The sequence below is a fragment of the Balaenoptera ricei genome, chromosome 7 (genome assembly GCF_028023285.1).
Source record: "Balaenoptera ricei isolate mBalRic1 chromosome 7, mBalRic1.hap2, whole genome shotgun sequence".
In the NCBI taxonomy this organism is placed as follows: Eukaryota; Metazoa; Chordata; class Mammalia; order Artiodactyla; family Balaenopteridae; genus Balaenoptera; species Balaenoptera ricei.
Window position 1 is genome coordinate 17,341,391 of NC_082645.1, and position 21,997 is coordinate 17,363,387.

The window sequence follows — 21,997 nt, forward strand, 5'->3', positions numbered from 1 at the left end:
CGTTGGGGTTTCAATCCCGGGTCGCCTTCCTAGGAGTTGTGTGCTCTCGAAAAACGTTGTCAACCTCTTCGTGCCTTCCTCATTTGTAAAACGACTTATTATGAGTATTAAGTGACTTAATGAATGCAGAGTATCGAAAACAGCGAACGCAAAGAGCGCCGGAGCACGCGGGCGGCCAGCGTGGCGGCTCCGCGAGCTCGGGCGGTCCCAGCGCCGAGCCCCAGGCCGCCCGGCCGTCAGCGGGGCCTTCCCGCTCCTCCGACCACCCCGGCCGGGGGCGCGGAGCCTGACAGTCGGGAGAGGCGCAGACCCTCCGCCGCGGCAGCATTTACACGAGGGTCCCTGTAGTGCGGCGCTGTTTGAAAATACGAAACCGAATACATTTTTTTCTTAAGAAGTTAATAAAACCCTATAATTATGTTCCACTGTGTTCTTTCCACACTGCACGAAGAGCGCAAAGATAGCGTAAGGAAAAACATGAGCGTTTGTTCGAAAAAGTCAACAGGTACGCCCCGGGCGCCGATGACCTCTCAGGCACTCAGCCCTCCAGGCTCCAAATTCCGAGAGCCCGAGGACTCGGCCGGAGGATCTCCGCGCCGCGAGACTCCCCGTTGCCTCCACATCCGGGCGCTTCTCGGACGCCGGCGGGAGCGCGCACGCCAGCTCCGAGCCCGGAAGGTGCCGTGAGGTCACGTGCCGGCGCGCCCCCGCCGCGGCGGGCTCCAGGCGGAAGTGAGGTTGGAGCTCGGCGGCTGCGCAGCGTTGGCGGGGAGCGCGGGCTGCGAAGAGGCGGACCGGGCCGAGAGGGGCGAGCGGGAACGCGGGCCGGGGAGGCGGCGGCGGCAACCGGGGCCTCGCGGCTCAGCCCCGCATCGGAGCAGGCCTCCGCGGCGCGCGCCCCTCGCCGAGCCCGACCGCCGTGCCCGCCCCGGGCCGGCGAGCGCTGGTCACCGAGGCCCAGGCCGCCGCCGCGGCGCCGTGAGTGCGGGCGGGGCGCGCGAGGGGTTCGGCGGCGGCTTGCGCTGCCGGAAGTGCGGCGCTTTGTGCGGCCGACCTGGGCGGCGCCAAGGTCGGGCCCGCGGCGGTGCTTTGTCCCGCGCGGGGCAGGGCGGGCCGGTGAGGCCCGAGGGAGGCGGAGCTGGGCGACCGGGCGCGCGGGCAGGTGCGACGTGGGCGGCGGGGACGTTGCCTGGGGGCCGGTGAGAGGGGCGTTCGTTGCACGAGAATGTTCTTTGGGTCTTTTTAAGGTCCAGGTGATTAGATCAGTAAAATGAGCAAGAAATGGGGAAGCAGTGGGGTGGTGTTTTTGTAACTTAGGTTTAAGGTTCTTAGGATTTTCATCGTTTCCAGTGTGTAAACTATTCACTTTGTCTACTCACAGAGTAAACATTATTCCGTTTGTCCGGCAGAAGCTTAGCTTGAACGGGTTCAGTGTTTTCTTCAGAAAGGACGTGTCGTGGCCCATTCTAGGTTAACTTTGAGAGATGCGCCTTTACCCCCAAACGGGGTCGTCTTTTTTTATAGTGTATATAAGCATGTGTCTAATGGGTTGTATGAGTTAATGCTTCATTAAAGTCATACATAAAAGTATTATGTAGTGTTTTGCCAAGCAAAACAATTTTTTAAATGAAAAGCTTTGTCTAGTTTCCCCTCAAGTTCTCAGATCATCCTTGTGTAATTTCAGATGATTTTTTCAAATAGTCTGTGAAAAACTTGACAATAATAGTAGGGACACATTTTAGAACTTTGGTAAATAAACAAGTAGTGGATTATTTTTTCTTTGACAGCCAAGAATTGAACAATTAAAGGTTAATTTTTCTACTGTTGAAGGTACTGTGCTGCACACTGCGAAGTTTTTTTTGTCTCTTTTAAGCTTTATAAATCGGGCTTGCTTTAGTACGAGTGTTCGCATAGTTAACTTTTGTTTAGTCGCGTTTGTGACTAAATGCAGGCTTTAAGAGTTGGAGACTGCAGGCTTCCTCTAGGTTCTGTGCTGCAGTCACTGGACAGACCGAGCAGGTAGCGTGCCCTCGTCCTGCCTCCAGCCCTTGGGAATAGTGGAAGGATTGGGCTGTGTGTAAGGCAAGTGCCTGCAACCCAGGAGGAAGGAGGAAGCACCATCTGCTGCTGTTGCTATTACTGCCTCTGCCCTCCTATCAGGCCCTGATATACTTGTTAGGATTTTTAGTTAGTATTCTGCTGTACAACTGCCTTTCAGCTCATTTCCGTTTTAAGGTTAGATAGAATTGTGATGTCAAAATTATTTGAATTTTCAAACATGGGGAAAAGGTGTAGGGTAATGCCACAGAGGTAGAGGATTCGAAGTATTAAAAAAGAAAACAAGTGCAATTAAAGAATATTTTAAGTTTTTTTACGTTCTGTAGTTTACAGGCAAATTTTTGTCTACCAGACTTGTCTTATGTAAACAGCTTCTTTTCCTGGATCAGTTGAGAGCGATTTTAAAGCAACAGTACACCAGTGTACTAGAGTTAATGGTTACTTTTCTTGTGTCTGTGTTCCACTTTATGTCTGTATCATTGAAGTCTCTCCAGTTGTTCTGTGCAGAAAAATGTGAATTTTGCAATAGATTGCAAACCTTGATAGTGAAGGTAGAGTTTGGGGGAGTTTAGAATTTTATCTTATTATATACTCTTGATGTTATCAGATGTTACCGAGAATTTCCAGTTTAGATTGTATTAAAGGGATTTTATCTTGTATATTGCTGTCTGAGAGAGAATTTAAGCCCCTCGACATTAGTTTTCTTGATATGAAATACTAAGACAAGGCCTTTAAAGTTTTAGAATTACTATTTTGTGTGGGAACTTTGTTTAGGTCATGGTGTATTTTGAGACTAGAGAAAGTAGTACAGTGATGGGTCTTAAATATACTTTCCCTCTGATTATTATTGAATTTTCAAATTGAGAAATTTTTGCTGTCATCTTCTTTTTTAAAGGTAAATCTGAGACTTACTTATTTTGCTGCAGGTGTCAAACCACCCATAGGGATTCTGACATTTGAGTCATTACAAATGAGAAACTTAAAAAAAAAAAAAAAAGTGATGCCCTTAGGATCTAGCCTTGGAATTGTGATCTTCGGCCCACACCAAATCAGACTGGGAAATTGGTGGTTTCTGGGTGGCCAGTGGCACTAGAATCCCAGGCAGAGTGGTGATGGTTTTTTCCTTAATTTTTCATTATTTAAAAAATATGAAAATACAGTGTACAGCCATATACCCAATATCTCAATTCCTTTTATGTAGAAATATTTTAAATTACGACTTCATGTCATTTTTATCCTTACATAGTTTAATATGTACTTCTAAAAATTGATGCATCTTTACATAACCAAAATAGTATTATCACATGTAACAAAATTAATGTTTGTTTAATGCCGTTTGATACCTAGCCCATATTCATTTGTATCCTCAAATCCTTAAAATAACCTTTTTACAGTTTTTTCCGTCTTAAAATCAGGATCCAAACAAAAGTCTCTTATGGCCTTTATTAAATCTGTCTTAATCTAGAACTATCCTTCTCTCCACCCTCCACCTTTTCCCAGACCATTGACTTATGAAGAAACTGGACCCCCTTGTCCTCTAGAATGCCCTCCTTTTGGCTTTGTCTGATTGCTTCGTGGTGTTCAGCATATTCCTCTAACTCCTGCCTTTTTCTGTAACCTGGTAGGTAGATGTATAGGCTGCATTGGATTCAGATTTTAGTGTTTTAGTCGCAGTACACCTCAGATGATGCAGAGTAATTCCATCATATGAGGATGCAGATAATTAAGTAGTTTGACTGTTAGTGATGTTAAGATTGGTCAGTGGGTTCAGCGTTCATATCCACTAATCAGTAACAGATATGTTTCAACAATTCTGAATTAGATTTTAAATAAATGTCTTAACTTCATATTTATTGCTACGAAGAGTCCTATATTTTCCATTGGACAGTTCTTTTATTAAAGAACATTCAGAAAATATTTATGAGCTATCTCCGGACCAAGCACTAGTGAGATGCAGGGGGACAGGGCTGAATAAGGTATTTTCCCTGCCCTTGAGGCTCACGATCTTTGGGGAATCTCTCATCATATGAACAAGTAATTTAAAAAGCTGTATGACAGTTGTTCACAGAAGTTGTACAAACATTTTCTTTTGTTAATCCTGTTATTTTTTTAACCTATAATTTTTAATTATGACTTCTTAATCACTTTAGGAAATAGTTATTATTAGCCTCTTGGGAAGTATAAGTGCTTTCAGGAAACGTAACTTCTGGTTAGTTTGCAACTTATGGTATTTAGAATTCAAATGCAATTTTATACATTGTTTAGTGGCAAATGTGCAGTAGGATTGTATTGCTGGTTTAGATGTAAGTCAGGTCATGAAAGGAGAGCCTTGTATTCAGTGCTTCATTGGAATTGTCTGCAGTTCCTGGCTGTTATGAATAATGCTGTTATAAACTTTCATGTACAAGTTTTTGTATGGATGTATGTTTTCACTTGTCTTGGGTATATACCTAGGAGTGGAATTGCCAGGTCAAATGGTAATTCCTGTGTTTAACTGCTACGCTACGCTGTTCATCGGCTTCATGGCCTACCAGGTGACATCTCCTGCTCAGCCCCACATTTAAGGGTCCCCACACGGTTTCAGTCTAACCCATGTCTCCATAATCATCTTTGCTGATTCCCTACATGTAGCCTAAGCTCCAAACAAGCCCAGTTGTAGTGTCCCTAAAGAGTGCATCTTGCATTTTCTAATTTCTGTGGCATTTCAAGATCCTACCTGTTTAGAGCTTATTGGAAACAGTACCTCCGTAATCCAAGTTATTCCTGACCGTTCTTTTCTTCCTGCTTGAATTTTTGCTCTCCCCACTCAACCCTCAGAACACTTTATTCCTTTATGGCACTTAACACTCTTTGGCCTGAATTACCATTATTTATGTCTTCTGTCTTACAGGTCTGTGTTGTCCAATACAGTAGCCATCACCTACATGTGACTGTACAATTAAAATTAAATTTAAACATGTAGTTCCTTGGTCGTGCTAGCCGTATTTCAGGTGTTCAGTAGCCATTAGTGACTACTCTATGTGGACAGAGCAGACATACATTTCCATCTTCACAGAAAGTTCTGTTGGACAGTACTTCTCTAGATTGCAAACTCAGAGCAGGGGCTGCGACTTTTTTTCCCCCGTGGCCTTTGTGTAGTGCTTTACTTATCTTGAATTCAATTAAGAAAATGAAATTACATTCTGGCACAGAATAGAGAAAGAGAGTTTTGGGAAGTATTCACTTCTCCAGAGATGGGAGTCGAACCAGAGAAGTAGATGAAATATGTGAAGACCTCCACATCCTCATGTTGTAGGTCCACCAAAAATGGGTTAAAAGTGCAGGAAAATGGGGATTGGCAGTTACCAATTTGTTTATTCTTAAACTGTGGTGTAAAATACAGTTGATTCTCATGTCTACTTCCTATGCCTTCCTATCCTTGTTTCTTTGTAGTCTGTTCTGTAGATCTGCATTGTCCAGGGTGGTAGCCTCTAGCCACACGTGCCTATTTAGATTTAGATTGAAGTTAAATAAACTAAAAAATCGGATCCTGTGCTAACCACATTTTTCAGGTGCTCAGTGTTTACTTGGAGCTAACGGATGCTATATTGGACAGCACAGATAGAGAACATCTTCATCTTTGTAGAAAGTACTGTTGCACAGCACTGATCTAGACTTCTCTCTTAGCTGTGGTTCTGGATGTCATGGCATCAAAAAGTATCTCTGCCTTTTGGTTTGGAAGTTAAAGAAATAAGATAATTACTTAGGTGATGAGTATCAATATCAATCACTGATATCCCCAATTTATTTCTACTTTAGAACTTGTTACAAAGGCTAAGGACTTGACCAGGTATAGTTTCTACTGAACTGCTTGGTTGTAAATATTCTGAGTCAGGTGAGCTGAAAATATGAAGTGGTTTGTTTTTGCATTTTGCCTTTGTAATGGAATTTGATACCTAGAGTGTTTTGAGGTGCATGTGTTTTTTAGAAAGTCAGCAGGTAGTTGCACCTTTTTTTGTGTAAGACATTGTTATTGGGGCTGAAGTTACTGCAAATAGGGCTAACTAAGTTCCAGTTCCCTATCTACATTCTAGCTGAGGATGTGGTGGGGAAGGCAGACACTAAAGCAAATACATGTACATTTTATGTTTTCCTTTTGTTTCTTTTTTTTTTTTTTTTTTTGGCCATGCCACACAACTTGCAGGATCTCAGTTCCCCAAACAGGGATTGAACCCCGGCCACGGCAGTGAAAGTCCGGAATCCTAACCACTATGCCACCAGGGAACTGCCTGTTTTTCTTTTTACGTAGACTTTTTTTAAAGAGCAGTTTTAGGTTCACAGCAAAACTGAGCAGAAAGTGCAGAGTTCCCATATACCTGTTGCTCCTCCCATTGCTGTTTTTATTTTTAAATTTAAGATCCCCTTTGTCCTTACTACCACATAAGTCAGGGAATACTGAATAGTCTTAATTAAGCTCACACTTTAAAAATACACTGGGTGATAAAATTCAGAGGAAGGGATAAAACCATGGTTGTAGCTGTGCAAGTTCGTGAACTTTTCAGGCAAAAAAGGTTGGGAATTATAGAATGGGTTAATAGAGTTGCTGGGCTGTGCTTATTTGTCTTTTTTTAGGAAATAGACATATATTTAACCTAAGTTATTTCAGAAATAGAGAAAAGTGCAAAATGAACACTAAACCACCCCATCTAGAGGTAATCACTGTTCATATTTTAATTTCCTCCCAGACTTTTTTCTGTTTGTGCTAGAGGTGCACATACCCATATGTGTAGGTGCAAATTTGGGAGCATACTGCATTACAGTATTGTACCATTTTTTTCCCCAATTAACGTGATATCAATCTGTATTTTTAAACACTTTAAAAAGCAGCTGCATGCTATTTCATGCTCTGGATAGATCTGGTTAAGACTGTTCTCTGTTATAAGGACATTTAGATTATTTATAGGTATTTTTTCACCGTTTTAAGCAGGGACACAGAGAACACTTTTTTCCCTTAGCTTCTGATGGACCGAAGAGAGTTATAAAGGAAAGCCTGTAGTGTCCTGGTGAGCACCCATTAGGACTTCGGTGTTCCTTTTCTGTTCTCTGGTGGTTGGCAGCAGCGTGAAATGCCTTGTTTTATAATATACTAGAGAAAGGACTCTTGTTCTTTTGAGACTGATGATGGAGAAAAACCTGAGAACAAAAGTGCTTGGCTAAATCACTTTTTTTCCCTTTTTAGTTCTTGAAATCATGAATCCTGTTTATAGCCCGGGTTCTTCTGGGGTTCCCTATGCAAATGCCAAAGGAATTGGTTATCCAGGTAAGCAAGTAAAATTTTGTTTCCATTTTTCAACTTTGAACACGTGGTGAATTTCTGTGTCACTAAGAATGCTTTCGATGGACAAACTCAGCTCATGTGGCTTAGATAGGGAAGAAAATGTATTGGCTCATGGAATTGAAAAATCAGGAGCTTGGTCTGGCTTTGGTCAGAGGCTGATCTGGTGGCTTCAAGGGTGGGGACTGGTGTCTAGTTCTCTACTTCCTGTGCTCAGCTTCACTTCCTCAGTGTCCTCTCAGTGTGCGTCACAGGTCACACTTCTCCCCATTGTGGTTCTGTGGTGCTCAGCCCCCCCCCCTTGGCTGTGAGTCTCTTCATCTGGCTCTGGCTCTCATCTTGTTCCCTCCACGCCAGCACCCGGGGCCAGGAGGGGAGTCTGCTGATGAATTTAGGCCTGAGTCATGTTCCCCACCTTACTGAAGTCTGCTACTCCAACATGGGCTGTGATGGAGGGGATGAAGCACAATTTGGGGGAATAGGAGTTGGTGGTCAAAAATAGCAAATTGTTGTCCTAAGTGAAAGGAATAGTTATTTGTAGAATTACAATCGTGGCTTTAGATAATATGGTGGAACAGATACTCTTAAAACCCTGTTGCTAAAAACCCTTGGAAAATTGAATAAAACATTTCAAAAACGTTTAACCGAACTTGCAAGAAAGGAAGAGATTTCTGCAGCTGAATATGAAAGCGACATAAAAACCAGAGCATTTGGCCATTGAGCTGATGCGTCTGTCCTGGGGGCATTTGTTATTTGTGGGTTTTAGCAACCCATTTGGGGACAGAAATTGAGGCCTTTGGCCCTTGTAAGGCTGGGAGTTGGAGTGGGACCCCTCATCAGTCTGATTCCTCCAGAGGGTGATACCCCCATTGGAGAGGTAGGCTAAACAATCCACGCACTGGCTCCACGGGGAAGTTCAGTTTCTGCTTGGGCTCTGGGAAGGGAGAACTCTCTTCTAAGAATTTGTAACTATTCAGGGATGTTTCAGGCTCTACTTTGAATTACTTGTCCTTCCCAGGGGGTCCATACATCGAGAAACTAACATAAAAAAATAGTCTCTAGGCGGCACTATTCCCTGGAGCACCTGACAACAGCAGGTGCAGAACTGCTGTGGAGGCAAATGTTCTCAACCCAGGTTGTGTGGGTTTCCCACAAAGTTCTGCCTGTTAACAAGTCAAAATTATTACAGAACACTGTGATGTTATTCGTCATGTCAGAGTCACCAGTCATGATAGACAGCAGGAATAAAACAGAAACCATATCACACAAGCATGTTTAGAATTACTGAAGATGCAGAAGAAAGAATCATATCGAAAAGAACCAACTGGAACTTAAATGGAAAAAAAAAGGCGTTTGAACAAAATTCAAGTTAAGCTGCAGATAAAACACTGCTAAAGGGAGGACCAGAATGCAGTGTAAGGAAAGGGGGAAACAGACTGGTTAAGAAATAGAGGTGTTAGGATGAGAAGTTTTGAGGAGCATTAAAAGCTCCAGGAGGACTAAGTAGAGAGACTAGAAGAAAAGGAGTGCCAGGATTTTCCAGAATTGATAAAAGGTGATTTAGTGATAAGGCCTCCTGTCTTTAACGTATTAACACTAGTTTAAACAGAAGGCTAAATAGCTGAAGAGAATCCTGTGTAAATCTGAAACCAGGGAATAGGCAAAACCTGATGGTGTTAGCATTACCTGAGAGACTATATAATGAAACATTGGTTGCCTCTCATACCAGTTCTGTGCACTTTTTAAAATTTTATTTTATTTTTTAACATCTTTTTTTTAAAATATTTTTTATTTTTTAACATCTTTATGGGAGTATAATTGCTTTACAATAGTGTGTTAGTTTCTGCTTTATAACAAAGTGAATCAGCTATACATATATCCCCATATCTCCTCCCTCTTGCATCTCCCTCCCAGGTGCACTTTTTTAGGGGTTTTCTTGGTCTTAAAATTACATTTAAAAGAAAATCTCTGTAACTTTAAATCTGTTTAAAATTTTATAGTTTCTTCTTATTTTATCCATTTCTTTATACCTGTCTTGTCTATTTTCTTGGTTTTAGTATTTTAGTCTCCTTGACTTTCATAAAACTCTCTAGATCAGCAAGGGTTTAGTGTAGGAACTAGTAACCACTCTAGATATTTTGAATGGGAGTGGGAGTTAAACATAGCGAAATAATGTGCCTACAGAAGTTTGAGGCTAGCATAACTTCACTACCAAAAACTAACAAGACATTACAAGGAAAGAAAGTGCTTTTATACCGTTTTATACTTTTATACCAGTAAATGGAGAGGCTTGTCCATAACTTTCTAAAATTTACATTTAGTGGGAAAAAAGAAACACTTCCCAACAACTTCATCTTTTAATTGTAGTAATATGGTAACTGACATATGGTCAGCCCTTCATATCGGTGGATTTTGGGTATTGTGTCCTGGAACCAATACCCCTAGGATACTGAGGAATGACAATAATTGGGTTCATATGCACCATCTTACTGTTATTTTCTAATTGATAGCACCTGTTTTTTTTTGTTTTGTTCACTTTCTTTTTCTTCTTTTGGATTAACCAAGTATTTTTCATTAAATTTTTCCTTCTTTTAATTTTTGAAAAATTCTTTTGCTATTTAGTGATGACTCTAAAGATTACAACACTTTTTGCTTCCCCTCCCCTCCTCCCCTCCCCTCCTCCCCTCCCCTCCCCTCCTCCCCTCCCCTCCTCCCCTCCCCTCTCCTCCCCTCCCCTCCTCCCCTCCCCTCATCCCCTCCCCTCCCCCTCCTCCCCCCCCTCCCCTCCCCTCCTCTTCTCTCTCCTTTTACTGCGTGTCTGCTAGCAGTGACTTTTGTTTTAGTTTGTGAAATGTTTTTATTTTGCTTTCATTTTTGGAGCATATTTTTGATGAGTGTGTTGGTTTTCTGTGGCTGCTACAACAAATTGCTACAAAGTTTGTGGCTTAAAAACCACAGAAACTTATTCTCTCACAGTTGTGGGAGCCAGAAGTCCAAAATTCAGGTGTTGGCAGGGCCTCTCACCCTCTGGAGGCTTGAGGTAAGAATCCTTTCTTGCCTCTTGAAGTTTCTGGAAGCTTTCAGCATTCCTTGACATGAATAGCCTTGTGGCAGCATCACTTCGGCTTCTACTTCCATGGTTACATCATCTCCTTCTCGTCTCTGTTTCATATGTGGACACTTGGCATTGGGTTTAGGCCCCCACCACCCGTAATCCATGATGATCTTATCTCAAGGTCCTTAACTTATGTCTACAAAGACTGTTTTTCCAAATAAGGTAACATTTATAGGTTCCAGGGATTTGATGATGTATCTTCTGGGGGGGGTGGGGTTTCCCTGCCATACTGAGTATACAGTTTTAGGTTGGCAGTTATTTTCTTTCAGCACTTTAAAGGCAGTTGTATTGTCTTCTGGTTTCTGTCAGAATTATTTTTGTTTCTTTGGAGTTAGTATATCCCTTCCCTCCCCCCTGCCCCCCACCCCGCTGCTTTTAAAATATCTTTGTTTTTACTGTGAAATGGCTAGATGTGATTTTCTTTGTGTTTATCTTGCTTAGTGCTCACAGAGCTGCTTGACTCTGGCTTGATAAGAGGGCAGTAGAAGGAAGAAACGGGGAGGAAAAAATATCTCCTCTGAAGTGAAGGTAGTTTTTCCAGAAGAGTGGGCTTTAGTCTCACTTTAAGGAGAACACTTTTAAATAGCTTGGAGAGCTCAAAACTGCTGTTTAGGGAACTGAAAACCACATGAGCCAAGAACAACATTTTAAAAAAGCCCCTGGCACAGCAGCAGGACGATGAGGAGTTGATTGGGCATGGTTCTGAGCACAGGGGTGGAGAAGCAGAGGCTCCTCCCAAAGGCACTGACAGCCGCTGGCATCCGGGTCAGCGGCAGGGGCCAGGGGGTGGGGTGGGGTTAGAGTCTGCCAGGGCACTCACCCCTCCCTGCCCCACCCCACTACGACCTTCACCCTTCCTCCCTCCACCTCTGAAACCCAGGGGCAGCTTGAACCCCCAGCGACCGTCTCAGCAGCCCAGATTCTCCCCCGGAGCCTGGCAAGTTCTAGGACTGGAAGCCAGGCTAGCAAGCCCGGCGCCAGAGGTGCAGTCGGACCTGGAAAGAGTGTGGGGGGGGACTGGAGCCTTAAAGCCCACCCACATCCTTCAAGGGGAGGGAGGAACGCATCTTTTTAACAGTACTTCTCAGGGGTCAGCCAGCTCCCCACCCCATGGTGATCCATGCTCACTTGACATGGACCACCTCCTAACTGTCCCCCTCAATTCCGCCCTAAGGGGTCCTCTGACGTCTGTGACAGCGTGGGTCCCGACCTCTTTAGTCAGCTGAGGCCAGCACTTCAGGGGTCCCTCCAGTCCCCCCTCTGTCGTCGTGTCTCCCCGCCCCCTGTACTTTATCTAATAGAGGAAGGAGCGCAGTCAGGGGACCTGCGAGCCTGTGGATGAGTTTTAAGCCCGAGAGCCCGAGATGCAATTAAATATTATTGGAACCTACTGTAAGGTGGGGGAGGGGAGGCCAGGAGGCTGCGTCCCACCGCGGCGGGTCCAGCTCTGGGACCCTGCACCCCCCCCATCCCCTCCCTCGCTTCCCCAACTTCAGCAGGAGGAGCTCTGCAACCCCACCCAGTCCTTTGCAGCTCCCCCTCCTGGAGTCCCCTCCCCACCCGCGGGCGGAGCACGAAGGGCAGGGCCTAGACGAGGGGCCAAAGCTCCCGGGGACTATGTTGCCCATGCACGGCTCTTCTGAACAGCAGGGGCGGCTTGGAGCAAACCTGAGCTCTAGTTTTCTAAGTCATGAGAAATACACAGTTTAAAGACCTTGTTGGCTGACTGCAGTCTGTGGATCACCCGTGGTCTGTATTATCAGTTTGTCTTTTTCTTTTCTTTTTCACCCATGTGGTCCTGTGTCTTGCCATTCCTAGTGTTTTTTTCATGGAATGTAGTAAACAAGTGTATTAAAAATTATAGGTGATCCAGTTGATATCTTCCTTTGTTAACCACACAGCATGTTGCTTGATCTTTTTTTCCCCCCCCCAGCTTTACTGAGGTATGATTGATAAATAAAAACCGTATGTATTTAGGTTGTACAACATGGGTTTTTTTAAGGTGTACGTGATGATTTAATCTATGTATATGTTGTGAAATGACTACCACGATTAAGTATCTCCAAATATCATCACATTGGGGATTAGGGTTTCAACATGTAAATTTTGGAGGGGACACAGACATATCATGCCCCCAGGCCAACGATGTCCATGTATTCTGATTTCGCCTTTGTTGCACGAGGGTATCGGACACTGAGATGGAGTTAGGAGTTCAGCCGTTGTAGGGGTGGGTAACGCTTGTAAGGATCCGGTGGGGTGGAAGCAGTACTGGGTGCGGGAGCCTCGGGACCGTGGTGCGAGTGGGCAGTGTCAGCCGGCTCATTGGGGGGCCCTGGGGCAGCACTGGCAGTTAGAGGAGGCCTCGGCAGGCAGAGGTGGCCCTGGAAAGCGCTGCTGCTGAAGGCTCTCTGCCCGTGTCCTCCTCCCGGCTGAACAGCAGCTTGTTTTCTGGAATAGAGATGCAGGTGGTGGTGGTCACTTGGCTTTGTCAACTTAATGATTGTTCCCTGTCAGTTCACAAAGGTTTGCCTTGTTCTTATTTGTATTTTATAATACATAGTACTGCTGAAGATAATCCTTCATCTTGTGGGGTTTCCATAGTTTTATTCAACCAGTTCTTTGCATGGGTATGTTGTTTGAAGTCTTTTGCTTTTCCAGTAATACTGCAGTTGATAGTGTTTGTGAAAATTATCTTCAGGGTGGATTCCTTGAGGTGGGATTGACAGTGGAGAGAGTAAATGCAGATGTGATATTTTTTTTCCTGTTACTCTTTTTTTTAATTTTAATTTTATATTGGAGTATAGTTGATTAACAATGTTCTGTTAGTTTCAGGTGTACAGCAAAGTGATTCACTTATACATATACATGTGTCTATTTTTTCTCAAATTCTTTTCCTATTTAGGTTATTACAGAATATTGAGCAGAGTTCCCTGTGCTATACAGTAGGTCCTTGTTGCTTATCTGTTTTAAATATAGCAGCGTGTACATGTCAATCCCAAACTCCCAATCTATCCCTCCCCTCTACCCTTCCCCCCTGGCAACCCTCAGTTTTCTCTAAGTCTGTGAGTCTGTTTCTGTTTTGTAAATAAGTTCATTTGTATCTTTTTTTTTTTTTTTTTATTCTACATATAAGCAATACCACATGATATTTGTCTAAGTGATACCACATGATATTTGTCTTTCTCTGTCTGATTTACTTCACTTAGTATGATAATCTCTGGGTCCATCCATGCTGCTGTAAATGGCATTATTTCATTCTTTTTAATGGCTGAGTAATACTCCATTGTAGGTATACCACATCTTCTAACGCAGATGTAATTTTAAAGGTACTGCCGAGTTCCCTTCTTGCGTAGGATTTTTACTGCTTTGCACTCCTACCAGAAGGGTGTGAGACTGTTGTTTACCCCACAACCTTGCCAAGAGAGCGTGTCCTCAGCTTTTGGATTTGTGCCAGCCTGAAGTTCAAAATGGTAGTTGGCAGTTCTCTCTGTCCATGTCTTCCGTTGGTTTTTTTTTTTTTCTATCGGGTTTTTGTTTTTTTAACTTTAAAAGTTATTTATATATTAAGTGTATGTGCCCTTTGTCTAAATAATTTGCAAGTATATTTCTTGTAAAAAGCTAAGTCTTTTTTACGCAGCGCGTGGTATTTAAGTTTTTGTTTTTATGAAGTGATTGGGATTTGGGATCACTTCCAATCTCTTGCAAGAGGGGGAGTCTGGGCAGTGTGATTTTTAGCTTGCCAACCCCTGCCTGCCAGAAGGGAGGTAGAGTCGATGTTGGAGGAGACAGTCCATGGGACTCGCCAAGGGGCGTCTTCAGGGGGACAGTACTGTGACCGGGAAGATGGACCCGAGTGGGAGGGAACAGTGGTTCTCAGCCGTGTTGATTTGGAACCCTGCAGATTAGAATTTTCTGGAGGGATTACAGCTTCCCACAACTAGTTGTGTCGGTAGTAAAGGCTAGCAAACCTTGGTCATCTTGGCTCTGTGCCCTGAATGTAGAGAAGGCTCTTTAAGGCCCCATTGTCACGTGGTGAGTGGATCGAGCTGAGCTGTGAGGGACCTGGAGCGAATAACTGAGGCCCCTCTGGTTTTGACTGAAACACTGACGTCTTTCTTGATGTTTCTGTTGTGTTCACGTGATCAATTAGTGGTTGTAGTTTAGTCTTATTAAGGATTCCTCATTTGTGTTAATAAAGGTCAGGTTGCTTGCAAACGGAACGTGTGAGTGGATTTTTCCCAGTTCCATTTGTGTATGGTGCTGGTTAGAGCCCGTGTAGCACGTGAAGCTCGCAACACTCTTATTACTCTTGCTAAGTAATAAATTAGGGGATTAGAATCAAAAATAAAACTGCCAGAAGAATTGGGAGTTTTCTGACTTCAGCTTAGGTTTTTTTTTTCTTCTTCATTCTAATTCAGTTTCTGTCAAATTTCTTTAATTGTAGAAAGTTGTAAGCATTTATACTCTTAGGTTAAAAACACGTGTTTATGATTGTGACCCATCACGGCTCTGAGGAGAGGAGACAAGTGGAGACCACCCGCTCAGCACCCATAGCACGGTTGGGCTCCTGAAGTCAGCCTGGGAGTTGCGGTGAAGAAGCTGAGGACGACCGGGTCTGCGGGAGCCCTGGTTTTAAAATCACATTGTTCTTTGTTTTTCTCCAGCTGGTTTCCCCATGGGCTATGCAGCAGCAGCTCCGGCCTATTCCCCCAACATGTACCCTGGAGCGAATCCTACCTTCCAAACAGGTATGCAGGCCGTATGTGCCGGGTGGCAAAAGTGCTTTGTCCATGTGGCTGGGGGAGAATGTCAAGTGGATGGATTTGGAAAAAGGTGGTTATAGAATTGGGATTTGAGGTTGAATTGATTTATTGGTTCATAAAATTAGGCTTCTTAATACGTACAACAAAAGCTTAATTCTTATTGCACATAAAGCTTTGTATCAATATATTGCATTTGTGGCGTCCTTCCACAACACAGATCTTCATTCCAATCATAGCTTGTTACAGGTAACTAGTTGTTCCAGAACATGTATGTATTTATGAAATAGTGTTGATTATTAGAAACTAAAGATCATGTTGCCATGTTAATAAGTAGAATTTCCATGTTGCTAACATTTTTAGAGATAACTGATTTCTCTCTAGAACTTGAGCACTTTGATTATGGCTTTAAAAGAAAGTCTTATTTTCTATGTAACGTGCATGAGAATAGTTTCAGATTTTAGAAATCAGTGGTACAATTACAAGTGGAATTTGTTTGGGTCTGGACCTTGTAAAGACAGTTTTTTTTAATGGGACTTTCCTCTTTGAGCCTGCATTTTGGTGTTGGCTCATTCCAGGCTTTATTCACCCAGGATGGACTTTGTGATTCCGCTGCAGCAGTGGTGGCCTACACTCTGATCTGAAGGCTCAGCCTCACGGGTCTGTTGGGGTGCTTCTTTGTCCCTCAGAACCCCTAGCCTCACATAGTTAACTTGACAGGAGAGGAGACAGCAGCAGTGTCCTTTTCCTGAGTTCTTCCAATTTGATAATCGTAAAATTCTTCCTTCCTTCTGTGGCCCTTCTGTCCATGACTCCCATTCCATTCCCACTCTTACTGCCTTTGTTCACCCTGTAGCTCACACCCAGAGAAAGACCTTCTTAGCTTGGTCTTCCTGCTCCCAAGCTTTCTGTCCTTGACTTCATGTTCCCTGCACTTACACCAGAGTAATGTTCGCAGTATGAAGGTTTCCCATGACTAAGACACAGTGAAGCCTAGCGTCCCAACTTTAAATCCCTAGCTCTTTGGCACATTGACCTATTCTTTCCAAAAGAGATTTTGTTTTGTTTTTGCATAGCTTTTATTCACACTCTTTCTCTCCCAAGAACTAGAGAACCTGCTACTTTGTGCCATCTTTTGGGATCTGTTATGGAACATCCCTTCCCTGGGACAAGCAGTATTATGTTATTACTCACTAGATTATTTAAGGGCCAGATGGCACCACCATCTCCTTTTGTGAAGCATCTCATCTTGTTTAACTTTTTTAAAACAGCTCTCTGGAGGTCTGAATGACATTCAGTAAACTGCAGGGTACTTAAAGGGTACTTGATATGATGTATGCCACCTTCTCAGTCTAGAGTGAGCATATCCCTCGTCCCCAAAAGTTTTCTCCTGCCCCTTTGTGACCTCACCTAGGCTCCAGGAAATCACTCATCTGTGTTCTCTCACTACAGATTGTGTGTAGTTTCTAAAATTTTGTGTAAGTGAATCATATTGAATGTCCTTTTTGGGGGACTGGCTTTCATTCAGGATAATTTTTGACATCCATGTTGTAGTGTATATCAGAAGTTCGTTTCTTATTGTTGTTGGGTAGTATTGCATTGTACAGAAATAGCACAAATTGCTTATCCATTCACTGGTTGATGAACATTTGGGCTGTTTGCAGTTAGAGGCTGTTACACATGAAACCGCTGTGAATATTTGTGTACATTCTTTATGTGGACATACACTTTCATTTCTCTTGAGTAAATACAGAGGAGTGGAGTGGCTGGCTCTTAAGGCAGGCGTATGTTTAACTTTGTAAGAAGCTGCCACACTGTCTTCCAAAGGAGTTGTGCTATTACATGTTCCCACCAGTGGTGGGGGAGGGTTCAAGTTCCTTTATATCTTTGCTAATACTTGATATAGTCATTCGTTTTAATTTTAGCCATCCTAGTGAATATGTAGTGATATCTTCTGTAGTTTTAATTTGAACTTATCTAATGGCTAATAATGTTGAACATCTTTTCATGTGCCTGTTTGCTGCTTGTGTGTCTTTGGTTAAGTGTTTGTGTACATCTTTTTTCTGCCTGTCAGTTTTTAAGTTTGTTTTCTTATTGTTGGGTTTGAGAGTTCTTTATTAGATACATGATTTGCAAATATATTTTCATAGTCTGTGGCTCTTCTCAGTGTCTTTAAAAGAGCAAGAGTTTTTTTTTTTTTTTTTTAATTTATTTATTTATTTATTTTTGGCTGTGTTGGGTCTTCGTTTCTGTGCGAGGGCTTTCTCTATTTGGGGCAAGCAGGGGCCACTCTTCATCATGGAGCGTGGGCTTCTCACTATCGTAGCCTCTGTTGTTACAGAGCACAGGCTCCAGACGCGCAGGCTCAGTAGTTGTGGCTCATGGGCCTAGTTGCTCCGCGGCATGTGGGATCTTTCCGGACCGGGGCTCGAACCCGTGTCCCCTGCATTAGCAGGCAGATTCTCAACCACTGCGCCACCAGGGAAGCCCAGAGCAAGAGTTTTTAAATTTAATGAAGTTCACTTTATCATCTTGTTCTTTTATGAATCACGGTTGTGGTATCGTTTCTAAGAAATCTTTGCCTAACCCAGCATCACAAAGGTTTTCTCCTAGAAGTTTTATAATTTTAGGTTTTACATTTAGGTTTATGACCCATTTTGGATTAATTTTTCTATATGGTGGTAGGAATGGATTGAAGTTTATGTTTGCATAAGTATTACTTGTTTTTTACTGTATGTGATCATGCTGCAGACCACCATAAAATGTCACTGTTCTAGAATTCTCCAACGTAGCTCACTTGTACTCATTTTCTCTATGGAGTACAAATTGATGTAAAAATGTACTAAAAGCTTTCAACTTTCTTATTCTTTTACAAAAAGAGCCTCAGGTTTATTTGAGGCTGGTGAAGCCGTTTTCCTTGCCCAGGGTGTGAAGTGCTCCCCTGAAGGGAAAGTTTGGTGTTTAGTGGGCTGGTGCTGGTGTCTGATAGCTTCCTCCTCTGGCCAACCTGTAGAACAGGTGCCATTCCTCTTCTCTCGCGTGTTTCCTTTCTTGTAGAGAGATGGGCCCTTTCTTGCCTCTTTTCCAAGACTGCTCTCAAGCTGTTCCTCTAACCCAGAAGCTGGGGTGGGCAGGTGGGAGTAGTGGTCTTGGTGGGAACGGTGGCTGCCAAGAGGGCCTGCCTTTTTGAAAGGGGTGTCCACTGATGGGTGCTGGATAGTTGTCGGCTGCCCCACTGCTGGCCCAGCATTGCCGGATCTTCAGATTTTTAGGAGAAGCTGGGAATAAAGATGTATGTGAAATTTGCGAATGAAAAAGATAGAAGGCACTTGGAAGGTCCTGCCGGTGTCATGCGAGTGCTTGTAGCCCCCTGATCTGAGTCTAGGCTACCGCTGTGCTCCCTTCTTTTTCTGGGAGCCTCAGCATTTTCATAGCTTGAATTTTTAAATTTCCTTTTCAGTGGACTTTTTTTCTTATGTGATGAGTAAGCCAAAACTGTCACTATAGAAAAACTAAACAAAATTTTTCTCCGTTTCTGCTGCTTTCTCAATGTTCTGGTTCTCTCACCACCAGATTTTCGGACAAAGCTGATGTATAGTATAGGGGTTGTGTATGTGGCTTTTAAAGCACTTTTGCAGCCCTAACACTGCTTATTTCTTAGCTCTTACAAGTGTGACATAGGGAGGTTTTAGAGAACCTTGTGAGGAGATGTCATGTCTTTTGCTGAAAAGTTCCATTACTCAGAATCTGGAAATGGAGGTGGTATTCATTTCATCCTCATGAACAAGCCTAGTAGGCTGAGTACATGTGCAACCAGAGAGGGCTGTCTTTTTTTGGAATCAGAACAATATATTGGAAAGAGTTTGGGCTGTAGCATTAGCAAGATGTGGCTCAAATCCTGACTCTGTCACTCCTGGGAAAGACGTTTCATTTTTGGCATTTTGTTTGATGAATCATTATATGTCCTCAGCTGTGTTATTTGAGGATTCTAGCTGCAAGCACGCAGTCAAGCTCCCAAGGCACCAAGGCTGCACATTCAGGCTTCTGTTCTGTTCCCATTTACAGCCAGGAGTATCTGTAACGAATATTTGCATTGATCATCTGAAATCATCAAAAAAACATTGAGTTCTTTGTAGTAAGCTCTATGTAAGAGGCGATCTAGATCCTACATTGGCACATATTTTTAAAAGATGAAAACGTTGCTAAGAGCGATGGAAGGGCTTCTGTGGTTGCTGCCGTGCATGACTGGATGGCGGATAAATGGGGGAACGTTCTTGGAGGACAGTTTGGCATATGACGGAAAGAAGCTTAAAAATGAGAATAATCAGTTACGCAAATATTTACGTGTACGTGCAGGTATCTCTAGTAAAGTAATGGTTTGCTTAAACTGTTGGTTTACTTCAGTGTTTAACTGGTCTTATTACTTGTTTATGAGGGATATTTAGTAAGTGGAAATGCTTTACGATATGCCACTTTCTTTCTTTTTAAGCTCAGAATTATGTCCATGAAGTAAGATCCCAGGTTTGTTTAAAAATTTTCTCTTACGGTGGCCACACAGGAGAGAAGAGCATTAGCGCGTTAACAGGTTGTGGGGTCATGGCCTCTGTTTCTCTCTCTCACTTAAGTTAAAGGTTTACATTCACATAGTTTTAAGATTCCTAATTTTCCTTCCTACCCCTGTTACTGTGACCCTGTGAGCATTGCTCACTGCTGTGAACGAGTGACTGTTTTCTTCAGTTACTTTTTCTTCCCTGGACCTAGTGTCCTTTATTAGATTTCTGTAACCACATCGTTAATTAAACCCTCAACTTCCCCCCAGGGGTCTCTTCTCAGCATTTTAGGCCACATAAGGTATTCGTGTTTTCTTTTCTTGGTGGTGTCTTTTTGAAACCCTCTCTCCTACTCTGGCCTGCTTGTCCTCTGGGCCTTACACTGGGTCGTTCTCCTCCATCATCCCAGGGAGTTCTCTCCTCTTCCCTTCCACTTGATTCCTTGTCTGCTTTCTTAGTTTACTCTTTGGTTTTAGTGGAGGATCTTTTTCAGTTATCTCCCAGGAGAATATGGGAGAGTCACAGTTTTGAGATTTTTCATGTCGGAAAACATTTTATTCTGCACTCACACTTCACTGTTAGTTTGTCTGGATATAGACTTTTAGGCTAGCAGTTATTTCCCCTCAGAATTTTGAGGACATTGCCGAACTGTTTGCCAGTTCTGCTGTTGCTGCTGAGAATGTCGGGACCTTTCTGATGCTTGGTTGACTGGGCTGGGCTTCTCTTTGGTGCTCTGTAGTAGTTCTGTCTACAGGTTCTGAAATTTCATGATGCTGTGTTTGGTGCAGGTTGTTCCTCCTCACATATACTATATGTTTCTGAATTTCCAGATTTTCTAAATAAATGTCTTGTACTCAGAAAGTTATTATACGAAATTTGTGTGGTATGCAGTACTTTTGGGGAAAAATGATCTGTTCCAATGTAAAAAGCTTCTGGCCCCTCACAGCAGTCTGAGAGCAGTGGCCCTGTGCGTGAGTTCGGCCCAGAGAGGAGGTCAGCCTGCGGTGATGCATGTTTGCTGAGAGTGAGGAGGAAAAAGGCTGCGACCAGTGTGTTGTCTGTGTGGCATCCTTATGAATGGTCTTTAGGGAAGGAGCATCTGGAAAGCTGTTAGTGTTTTTGAAAGACCAAGCAGTGACTGTGTTTGGTTTTGTATTGTGAATCATTGGCAAATCTAAAAATTATTTCACAAAGTGTCTATTTTGGATACTGTGAGATGTATGTGTATTTATTTATGTATTTTTAAATTTTAAGTTTGTAAGACTCCTGTTGAGGTTCTCTGGTGTTACATAAGACAAAAAGGAAAGTGCCTATACACACTTGGTTTTTAATTGACTGGGAGACATGTTTGCTTTCCTTGAAATTGATTTGTCTTCAGTGTTGGATAGAAAGTGATGTAATAGTCATGCCCATACAAAAAACCAAAATCAATTTTCTCAAGAGTTCAGGATATAGCTCACAGTTACAAGAATAAGCAGTAAGATAGTATATATTAAAAATTGTTGCTATAATTAGTAGAAATAGTGGGTGACTATTTCTCCAACATACAGAGAAGCTGAAAAAAAATTCACAGTGAACATCTACATATCGACTGCCAAGATTCTATAATTAAACTTTTTAAAATCAACTTTTTAAAAAAAATTTATTTTCTTTAGTTTTTTGGCTGCGTAGGATCTTAGTTATGTGTGGACTCTTTGTTGTGGCACGCGGGCTTCTCCCTAGTTGTGGTGCGTGGGCTTCTCTCTAGTTGTGGCATACGGGCTCCAGGGTGCGTGGGCTCTGTAGTTTGAGGCACGCGGACTCTCTCGTTGAGGCATGCGAGCTCAGTAGTTGTGGTGCGCGGGCTTAGTTGCCCCGCGGTATGTGGGATCTTAGTTCTCCCACTAGGGATCGAACCCGCGTCCCCTGCATTGGAAGGTGGATTCTTTACCGCTGGACCACCAGGGAAGTCCCTAAAATCAACTTTTAAAGTTAAACATTTTACTCCATCCATCCTTCAGTCCATCTTGTTTTTTCATGTGTTTTGAAGTAAGTTGTGGATATCCGGACGCTTTTCCCCATCTACTTCAGTGGGCGTATTGTTAATATTTGTTTACAGTTCTTTTAGGTTTTGTTTTTAGGTGAAATTTACATATATAAAATGCACACATTTTAAATATACCATTCATTGTATTCTGACAAATGCATACACATGGTAGCT

The 21,997-nt window shown here is 42.9% G+C and overlaps 1 protein-coding gene across 6 annotated transcripts in view; it reads left to right on the forward strand.

The window, feature by feature from the left end:
- Positions 1-744: 744 nt before the first annotated feature.
- The window catches only part of FAM168B (family with sequence similarity 168 member B), a 37,288-nt gene continuing 16,035 nt past the window's right edge, over positions 745-21,997 (forward strand). Inside the window, exons 1-4 of one of the 6 annotated variants that reach the window (XM_059927732.1) lie at positions 745-978; positions 1,788-1,830; positions 7,277-7,357; positions 15,152-15,235. In XM_059927732.1, the coding sequence (XP_059783715.1) occupies positions 7,288-7,357; positions 15,152-15,235 (154 nt within the window). In that variant the 5' untranslated portion in view covers positions 745-978; positions 1,788-1,830; positions 7,277-7,287. Of the gene's footprint in view, positions 979-1,072; positions 1,163-1,183; positions 1,200-1,787; positions 1,831-1,908; positions 2,020-6,730; positions 6,750-7,276; positions 7,358-15,151; positions 15,236-21,997 lie in introns of those variants that run through there. The other 5 variants (XM_059927729.1, XM_059927730.1, XM_059927734.1 and 2 more) reach the window with 5 other exon arrangements.